The sequence below is a fragment of the Manihot esculenta genome, chromosome 4 (genome assembly GCF_001659605.2).
Source record: "Manihot esculenta cultivar AM560-2 chromosome 4, M.esculenta_v8, whole genome shotgun sequence".
In the NCBI taxonomy this organism is placed as follows: domain Eukaryota; kingdom Viridiplantae; phylum Streptophyta; class Magnoliopsida; order Malpighiales; family Euphorbiaceae; genus Manihot; species Manihot esculenta.
The window spans coordinates 29,861,158-29,871,275 of record NC_035164.2 but is presented as its reverse complement, the minus strand read 5'-3'; the positions used below and the strand labels follow the sequence as shown (position 1 = coordinate 29,871,275).

The window sequence follows — 10,118 nt, the reverse complement described above, 5'->3', positions numbered from 1 at the left end:
TTCTATGAATATATTTTCTCTTTTACAACATCACAAGCTGTACCAAGTGTTGTGCTACCTATTCCCATACATGATTAAGAAATATACACCATCCTTACCATTTAACCTCTCCTCCCTCTCACACTTCACCTCTTTCTGATTCATCTGGCCCTAGGAGGTCCTCCAGAGCCATTAAACCTCCCTCTTGCCTGCAGGACTTTGTTGCTTCTGCAACCATTGCTGTCCATCCTCCCATTTCATCAATCTACCTCACATCTTCATACTAGACATATATTCTAAATGTTTCCCATATCCAAGAGCCTACCACTTATGCTCAAGCATCCCAAGATACCTATTGGATTAATGCAATGCAACATGAGTTGCATGCATTAGAATTGAACAATACTTAGGTAGTTACAACCCTACCCAAAGGCAAGAAAGTAATAGGTTGCAAATAGGTATATAAGGTGAAATGCAAACCCAATGGTGAAATTGATAGATTTAAGACCTAGTTGGTGGCTAAAGACTACAACCAAATAGAAGCCCTAGACTATAAAGATATGTTTTCTCCTATTGCAAAGTTGCCTATTGTGAGAATTCTTATTGCACTAGCTGCTCATAAACAATGGCATGTGTCCAACTTGACATAAATAATGCTTTCCTTCTAGGGAGTTTATATGCATCCTCCATAGGGGTACGATAAGGCCTTGCCAAGGCAAGTATGCCTCCTAAAGATGTCTTTACATAGGCTTAAACAAGCCTCTTGGCAATGAAATATTGAGTTCACAAGCTTTCTTAAGTCCCTTAGTTTCAATCAATCTGCTTATGATTATTGCCTCTTTATTAAATATTCTGATGCTTATTTCTTGGTATTGTTGATATATGTGGATGACATTATTCTCACTAGTACCTCCACCACTACCTTGACTGAAATTAAACATGCTTTGCATTTAAAGTTCACTATTAAAGACTTGGGCTTTCTCAAGTATTTTCTTGGCCTCGAAGTGGCTAGGTCTTCTACTGCCACCATTTTAAGGCAAACTAAATTTATTTCTAATATTCCGAAGGATGCTAGCATGGAATCATGCAAACCAGCCCCCTTTCCTCTGCCTAAAGGCTTGCATCTTTCTCTGGATGTGGAGATATTCTCCCTGACCCTCATGGTTATAAACGCTTGATTGGGAGATTGTTTTATGTTAATTTTACAAGACCTAACCTTAATTATGCTATTCAACATCTGAGCTAATTCGTGCATCAACCCATAAAGCTTCATTGGAAGGCTGCTATGCATATCCTTCGATATTTGAAAGGCATTATAAACTAAGGTTTATGTTTTCCTGTTACTACAACAATGCCTCTCACAACATATTGTGGCTATGATTGGGCTTTTTGTATATTTTCCAGAAAATTCCTTACTAGATTCTGTATATTCCTTGATTCTTCATTGGTTTTATGGAAAACCAAGAAATAGCCACGGTGTCAAAATCATGTGTTGAGGTGGAATATCGAGTAATGATTAGTGTTGTCTATGAATTACTCTGGATTTCTTATATTCTTCAAGACTTGCAAGTACCCATTTAATTATCAGTCACTCCGCATTGCGAAAACAAAACTACCGTGCACATTGCTGCTAACTCAATTTTTCACAAATGTATGAAACATATTTCTATTGATTATCACATAGTCCATGAACAACTTCAACGAGGCTTAATTAATCCCTCTCATATATTCACCAGCGCTCAGTTTGCAGACCTGCTCACAAAGCCGCTATCTGCAAACCAACATCAACACTTATGTTCCAAGTTGCCTTTAGTCTCCCTCCAAGTTCCAACTTGCAGGGAGCATGTAGAGATACATACTAAATAGTGGTGTATATTTGTGTATATGCTCTATTGTATTCTGTTGTTTTAAGCATAGGCATATTTGTTATATTGTACAAAAGCAGGAAATGTTTTATCTTTTGGCTCTCACGTATTTCATGCCATTTGCATTGAAGGACTACATAAGTCCTCTTAACCGTTGTACATAAATAATCTTCCCTTTTACAAGTTTCAATACAATCAAAATGTATTTTTCTTACTTTTTTTTCCAATTTCTATTTTATTATATTTTTTTCATTTATATTTAAATAAAATTAATCGAGATGTGTTTGGTAAATAAAAGTTTATAAAAAATAAAATGAAAAAAAAAAGTAATAACGAGAGAAACAATAAGAGAATGTATAGGACAAGATAAAAAAGATAAATATAATTAAGATTTATTTATGTATTAAAATGGTTGTATTTGATCATTCCATAACCATTTGGTGATTTTATCTATTTTTTATTATGCATAAAAAATATTATGGAGGAATAAAAATATTAATAGAAGTAATATTTTAGGAACAAAAATATTTATAATTGTAAAATTTTAGAATGAAAATATTTATCACTAATTAAAACTAAGAAGAAAATAGATGATAGGATAATGTTTATAACGAAATATATAAAAGTTTATAAAAACTACCTAATGCTCTATCCAAAAATAATTAATTTCACTGTAATTTATCAGCTAAATAACAAAATTTTTTCCAAAACAATATCATAACACGTGAAATATATAATATATATTTAGTTTCTATTTATTTATGAAAAATAATTTGTATTTAAAAAATATTTTTTTAAAAAAATATTTTGTAAAAATTATTTTTTGTAAAATATATTTTTTAACGAGATGATTTATTTTTTATTATTTAATTTTAATTTAAAAAATAAAATTTATTAATAAATTTATATATATATAATTTTTAATAAAAATTTACGTATAAAATAATTTTCTCCTTTAAAAAATTATTTTTTTAAAATGATTTATTTATTTTTTATTAAAAAATATTTTTTATTAATTAAATTTTTTAACATTTTAAATGTCAACAAATATAAAAAATATTTTAAATGTCAACAAATATAAGAAATATTTTCCTGAACAATATTTTTCGAAAACCAACAGAGACTTAGTTTAACACTCAATTTCATCTATATATTTAGGGAAAATTACTTTGTAGTTCCTGAGATTTAACGTAATTAATACTTCCGTCCCTTTATTTTGGCGATCCAACACTTAAGTCTCTCACTTTCTCTTCTTCTTCTTCTTCTTCTTCTGGAATTTCACATTGAAAGAATGGTATTTTTGGAAAAAATTATCACATCTCACCTTTGATTCTTTGACCAAACGGTTTAAATAGACGGAAGGACTACGAATTTGGACGGAAGAGAAAATGAGGGACTTAAGTGTTGGGTCGTCAAAATAGAGGGACAGAAGTGTTAATTACGTTAAATCTCAGGGACTACAAAATAATTTTTTCATATATTTATAATAAAATTATATTTTACTGTATTTTTGACTTTTTATTCAAATCAGTTTAAAAAATTCTTATATAAGTTAAATTTAGTCCATAGATAAAAAAAATTAAGAAATTGAGTTTTTTTATTTATTTTTGAATTAAAGAAAAAGGCAAAAAATTTTAACTAAAAAATCAAGAAATTGACTTTTTTTTTAAATTTTTATTTAAATATAAAATTAGCTCATAAATTTTGACTATTGTGTTGAATTAAGCTTAAACAGAAATTTTTGAGCTAAGTTGGTATAAAATTAAACTTTTTCTATAAATACGAAGGTGAAATTGAATATTTAGATGTATAATTTTTTTTTTTACTAAAAAATAGCCACATCTAATTTTGGGATTTGGAAATTCTCTTAATCAAGTCAATTGCCTCTGCAAAAATGCAAATTAATGAAGGGTTTATAAATTGGGATTTTTTTCACTTATATTTAATAAAAAATAATTAATATTTAATTTTTAAAATATAAAAAATTTATTAATTAATTTCTTAATTTTAAAAAATATAATAAAATATTAAAAAATTATTAATTAATTCTTTTATCAATTAATGAGTTTATCTGTATTATATAAACTAAATAAATGGATGGGTCACGTTGTGATCCTACAGATTGAATCAAATTAATGACAGAAACAGCCGCAAACATTGACAAAGAAGAGCCGGCCAAAAGCAGTCGCATGAGTTTTTCAGCTTTGAAACTCAAAAAGCTCCGGCTTCATTTTCTCGCAAAGGGAGGTACCTTACTTAGATTTCTTTGATTTTTTTTTTTATTTTTAATTCTTACTTTATTTTATTTATTTTTAATTAGAAAATTATTTCAAACTTAGTTAATATAAATACGTCAAGTATGAAAATATAATTAAAAAACTGCATACATTTTGAAAATTGTCAAGAATTGCAGATTTTTGTAGAAAGGAGACCTATGATATAGTTTATTCCCTCGGAGTAGCATTATCAAACTCCTCCTTCTGATCAAGAAAATGCTGATCAGTAGCAGCCATCTGCGGAGAAAAACTCGAAAAATCTTCATCCTCTGTCTGTTGTTGATGGGGTACTGCTAAAGAAGCTGACGATAAAGAAGGACAAAGAAATGGCTCTTGATTATAGTTATGATAAAGACCTGAAGGTGCAGCATATTCAAGATAGCCATCTTCATTGCAAGAAAGCAGGTGTGCATAGTGGAAAAGGTCTGGGAAAGCTTCATGTGTCATCAATGGAGGAGGTGGAGGATCATTCATAGAAGAATCAACAGTGCTATTGTTATTAGAAACAAGAAGTGGTGGATTCTGGTAATTAGCTGATGCAGAGAAGCTCGTGCAGAAATTATTATCAGAACCTCCTTGAAGACGACGTTCTGGGAAATTGAGCTTAGCTTTTGTGCCTTTGAACTTAAGAGCTGCTTCATCATAGGCAGTTGCTGCAGCTTCTGCTGTGTCAAACGTTCCAAGCCAGACGCGAGCAGCCTTCTTTGGGTCACGTATTTCGGCTGCCCACTTTCCCCATGGTCTTTGTCTCACTCCTCTATAATGTCTTCTTCTCATGATTTCCCCTTCACAAATATTAGATTTTCAATCTTCATCAATCTATAGCTATAACAGAAAGACTTCAGATTATTCGACAAAAAACTAAAGACCTTCAACAGAATTTGCCTAAGAATTTCATGCTTTCCCCATAAACAAAGACACTGATCAGCAGTGATCTAACAAATAAGAATTGGGTGAAAGAGATCATTAGGAAGCTCAAATCCAGGAGACCTCTCTGGTATCAAAGCAAGTGACCACATGAACAGATTCTCTCTCAGAATCTAAGTTAAATATATTGTCATGTTGCTAAATACAAAAGATGAGCCACACAACGGGAGATAGCCTTCTCTTTTTTTACCATAAAAGTGAAATGAAATACAGATGATTTGGAGGAAAATGTATATATATATATATATATAAGTAAAAGTTCAGATCTAGGGTTTGATTTACCTTGATCAGCATTTTGAGAAGTGAAATGCTTGATCCTAGCAGACTCCAGATTTGCTTGCATGAGTTCATCATGTTCATTGGCCATTACATGCTGGGCAAGAACATATTGGCCTTGATTTTGAAAGAACGGTTTCTGAGTATAGGAGATTTGATCTTCCTTTGCCTCATCAGAACTAGGAAGAGGCCTCTTTCCATGCATGCCTGGAATCCACCCTAGTTTAGTTTCTTGATTATTTTCAAGGGTTTGTGTTTATATATTATGCATGAAATCTTTTGATGTATCTTTTTTTCAAAAAAAGAAAAAGAAAAAGAAAACTTCTAGATCATTAGATAAAAGGGAGATCTCTGATTTGATATGGGCGAGGATAAAGATGAATAAAGCCAAGAAGGATATCAGAAAAAAGAAGGCTATGTTGATATTGTAAGATTCAGGAGTGAACAGCAAGCAATAAGAAAGAAGAGAAGAAGAACGAGAATATTAAAATTAGAAAAAAAAAAAAAAAGCATTCCTTGTAGTTTACTGTTGGATTATGCAATATTGGAAAAATATATATATATAAATAGAAAATTTTTTATCTATAATAGAATTTATATGATGTAAGTCACTTAGCCTGCGAAATTCCAATTTAATAGGTTTTATTTGTATATTTCTTAGAATAATTGCTTTTTTTTTTCTCCCTAATAATAATGATATTTTGGTGAAGTTTATTAAAAATTTGATGATTATTGTTTTGTTACTCAAACATTACATCAAGCTATTCAAAATAAGTCAGGACTTCTTTAACTTCCTTAGGTAAAGAAATAGAATAAAGAGACAATTAAGTAGAATCACACTGTCGTTTACCTTTACAAAAACTAATAGAGAGGTCAAGGTCACTCGGTGGTGGATTCGATGGTAAAAAAGATTATGGTATAGGACATATATTATCAGGTGCTAGTCTTCGAAAATAAACTTGAACAATTGGTGGTTTAACTGAAGGCTGACTACTAGGAGGAATGCCACCAAGAGATTATGCAGTATTTGGTACACTGGAGGAATTTTGACCATCAAATGTGATTTTATAGATGAACCACTAATCGTCCTCCCCCTGACTAGTAGAGGTTTGTGCAACAAGATAAAAAGGAACTTACTTGAAAAAGGCTATATCTGTTAAAACCAGATATTTGTTGAGTTTTTGAGAGTAATACTGATATCCCTTCTAAAGGCGAGAATATCTCATAAAAACATACTTCAAAGCTTTAGGAACAAATTTAGCCATATGAGGTCTAACATCCCAAATATAGCAAGTGCTGCCAAAAAGTTGTGGTTCCAAAGAAAATAATGGCTTCTTAGAAAAGAGGACAATATAGGGAGTATTACCGTTTGGTACTATGGAGGGTATGCGATTAACAAGGAAGTATGTAGTAAAGATAACATCGACTAAGAATTGCTTAGGAACTTGCATTTGAGACAACAGAGCTTGAGCAGTCTTAAGGAGATGTCTATTTTTCCTTTCAGCTATCCCATTTTGAGCGGATGTATCAATACATGATGATTGGTGAAAAATATCATGTTGAGGTCATATAAGTCTAGAATGATTCTGACATATGTTTTTTAGCATTGTCACTTCGCAAAACTTGCACAAAAATATTAAATTGAGTCTTGATTTCAACATAAAATGTATAGGAATGAGAACACCTCTGAACAATACTTCATAAAATAAATCCAAGTCATTTTAGAGAAATCATCCACAAAACTGACAAAATATCTGAATCCAGTCTTAGACCCAGTTGAACATGGTCTCAAAACATCTAAATGAACTAATTCAAAAGCAGACTCAACTCGTTTATTGATTCTAAGACTTAAAGTGCTTCGATGATATTTTACAAAATGACATGACTCACACTCCAGTGAAGATACTTTATGAAATTGAGGGCATAGCTTCTTCAAAACTGGTAAAGAAAGATGTCCCAATCGATAATGTGCTTCGAACGGAGATACGACACTAGAGCAAGCAACAGACCGAGGTACCCATCAATCCAAAATGTAGAGGTCCCCAGATACATATCGTTTACCAATAATTTGCTTTGTCACAAGATCCTAAATGAGATAATGATCAGGAAAGAAAGAGGTACTACAATTTAAGTCTTTGGTAAATTTACTCACAAAAATTAAATCAAAGGCAATATTAGGTAAACTTAGCACACGTGATGGGATAAAAGGAGTAGGTTTAACAGTCCCAGAACTCTCAACATTATAGGTTGACCCATCTGCTATGGTAACAGGAGAAGGTGATTTATGAGATCGAAAGCTGGCAAAAATATGAGGATCACTAGTCATGTGATCCTTGGCACCATAATCAATGACCCACTTGTGTGAGAAAGAGATAAGGCAAGTTTTACCTGACTTAGTATTAGCCATTACTAGGATGTTCCCTCTCAACAGATCTTGATACCGAGCATATTCTTCAACTGAGATGAGAATATTATTCTCAGTGGAAGAGCTGGTTGTAACAATATTAGCAGTCTTTCGATTCTTATTTTGTTGTTTCTTATAATTTTCAATGACATAAGACTTACTATTCAATCAATACTACACAAAATCAAGCCAGAAAAAACTTCACCCAAAGTTAAAAAAGCCAAAAACAGACCTTAATCCCAAGAATAGAACTTGATATGGGAACAAGAAAAGAGAAACCCAACTACAGCGGTGTTGGATGACAAACCCAACATCGGAAATTTGCCGAAAAGCACTGGACGACCTTGGAATAGGAATCGGAGGCTCGCCGAAGGTGTCACGCGCCAATACGTGAAAGTTGCCATAGAAATTTCAAATGGCGCGTGAGCTCACTCGCGTGTCGCTCGGTCACCGGTCTTTGAGGATCGGCTGGAAACTCATCCGCGATCCTCCTTACAAGGGTGGTGAGACAAAACAATCACCATAAAAGGTGACCCACGCAAACAATTTCATCGGAGAGGAAACCCAGATTTGTAGAACAAGCCAAAAAGCTTTGATACCATATAACAAGACAATAAACAATTGAGTAATTTTTGTGTGTCTTCTTTATTGAAGTTGGTGTGTTTATATATAGATTACAAGACCTTGTTAAGGTAATTCCTAAAAATCCTCTATCAATAAATTAGTATCAATTAGCCTATAATTATGTAATCTCTTTTAATCATGTACAAATTATGTTCACAATCTAATACAACAACTGATTGAGAGTCCAGAAATGCGGTACACATATACAGAGAGAGAGAGAGGGAATGAAAGGATATTACCTTCTTTTATCTATTTTCATTTGCTTCAAAGCATTTTACAATGCACGTGATGACATATTTTCCTTTTGCTCCATCAAACGGGTCTCTTAACACGATCTTGAAATGGACTATGGGTAAGGGGTCCACCAGAGATACCCAGTAAAACCCCTCCCACTCAAGTTGGATTTGAAACTTTTAGGAACAATGCTCATTTTATCAAAGTTGTAGAGAAAAAAGAGAGGAGATGAGGAAGATGAAGAAAAAGGAGAGGGGGAGCCCTCCTGAGGAGAGTGAGCTGGAAAAGAAAAAAAAGTGTGTTTCTTTCCACTTTGTCCTTTTTTGAGAAATGTTTGAGAATATGCATCTACATATTCTTAGGTGAGACTCATTATTTAATTAAATAATTTATAAAAATTTATATGTTATAAGTATATATGTAGAGAGATCACCATGCATGTCTTTTCTTTTTGGAAAAGGACGATGAAAAGGTAGCTCAAAGTGCACAATGCAAGTCCAATTTTAAACAGAAAATTCTTAGATAAATCCGATCCAGCATGAACTCAAGAGAAATTAAAGTGGGTCTCATATGTTTTTTCACGATGGGAACCACTTATTTGTATTTTGAAAATGCTTTAGTCCATGATGGACCGGTCTATGTAAGTATTTCCTTCTTGTACTTTTTGCTAAATGCTGTTAGATCGTGTAAAGTTATCTGTTTATTTTCTGGAGGTGACATTAGAAGCAGAAGTCACAAACAAAGGAGCACTTGCTTTATATGGTCGTCTTGGATTTATTAGAGCAAAACGGCTCTTCCGATATTATCTTTACGGGGTTGATGCATTTCACCTGAAGCTATTATTCCCCCAACTGGAATTGCACCCCTCTCTACCTATGGCCGCCAGCATAGAAGACAACGATGGGCATGATAATAATCTTCCTGTAGAAGAGTGTTCTGAACGTCATAGTGGCTTGTACGCATAATATGGACATGGAAGTTTTGACACTATTATTCTTTTAGCAGTAAGTTTTTTCCAAACTGTCATTTATCATTGTTATATTCGTTATTTGAAATGTCAGTTATCTGCTTCAGTGTTATTAAAGGCGAAGACAAGACCTCTTGCATGTGAGCGCCTTTCCGTATCTGGCTCGAGGTGTGAGGCTTAAAAACAACATGCATGACTTTTTTTCTCCTTACTAATCCATGTTTCCTTTTGAAGCAACTGATTGGAGAAATAAATTTTAGATGCTAATTAGAAGATATCTCCCCAAAATTATGCTAATTAATTGCAAATTTATATCCTATAATTAGGCTAATTAATTAGAGATGTATATATCACATATAGATAGTAAGATAGGCTTTTGGAGGTAAATAACTAAGTGTTATAATTGGAGGGAAAAAAACAGTGTTAGTTCAGTTAGTGATGGAAGCTAGAGTGTAGGTTGTTTATTATGGTTTTTTGTTAGCTAAAGTGTAAGTTGTTTATAGAGTTATCATATAGTGGTTTTTTAATGTGATAATAGAAAGGTGGTGGATTTTCTTACAGGTATA

The 10,118-nt window shown here is 32.5% G+C and overlaps 1 protein-coding gene across 1 annotated transcript; it reads right to left on the bottom strand.

Moving 5' to 3' along the window:
* Positions 1-4,202: 4,202 nt before the first annotated feature.
* LOC110613952 (ethylene-responsive transcription factor ERF113) lies at positions 4,203-5,655 on the bottom strand. The gene is made up of 2 exons (XM_021755386.2): positions 5,330-5,655; positions 4,203-4,905 (listed from the first exon to the last, which is right to left on the bottom strand). Exons 1-2 carry the CDS (start codon positions 5,526-5,528, stop codon positions 4,289-4,291), a joined length of 816 nt encoding a protein of 271 aa, XP_021611078.2. The 5' UTR covers positions 5,529-5,655; the 3' UTR covers positions 4,203-4,288.
* Positions 5,656-10,118: the final 4,463 nt, after the last annotated feature.

What these genes read in the sequence shown, in the direction of transcription:
- LOC110613952 (XM_021755386.2), bottom strand. Translation starts at nt 5,528, where the DNA reads ATGCATGGAAAGAGGCCTCTTCCTAGTTCTGATGAGGCAAAGGAAGAT. An exon ending in TTCTCAAAATGCTGATCAAG is followed by an intron (nt 4,906 to 5,329) that starts GTAAATCAAACC and finishes ATATTTGTGAAG; the next exon opens with GGGAAATCATGAGAAGAAGA.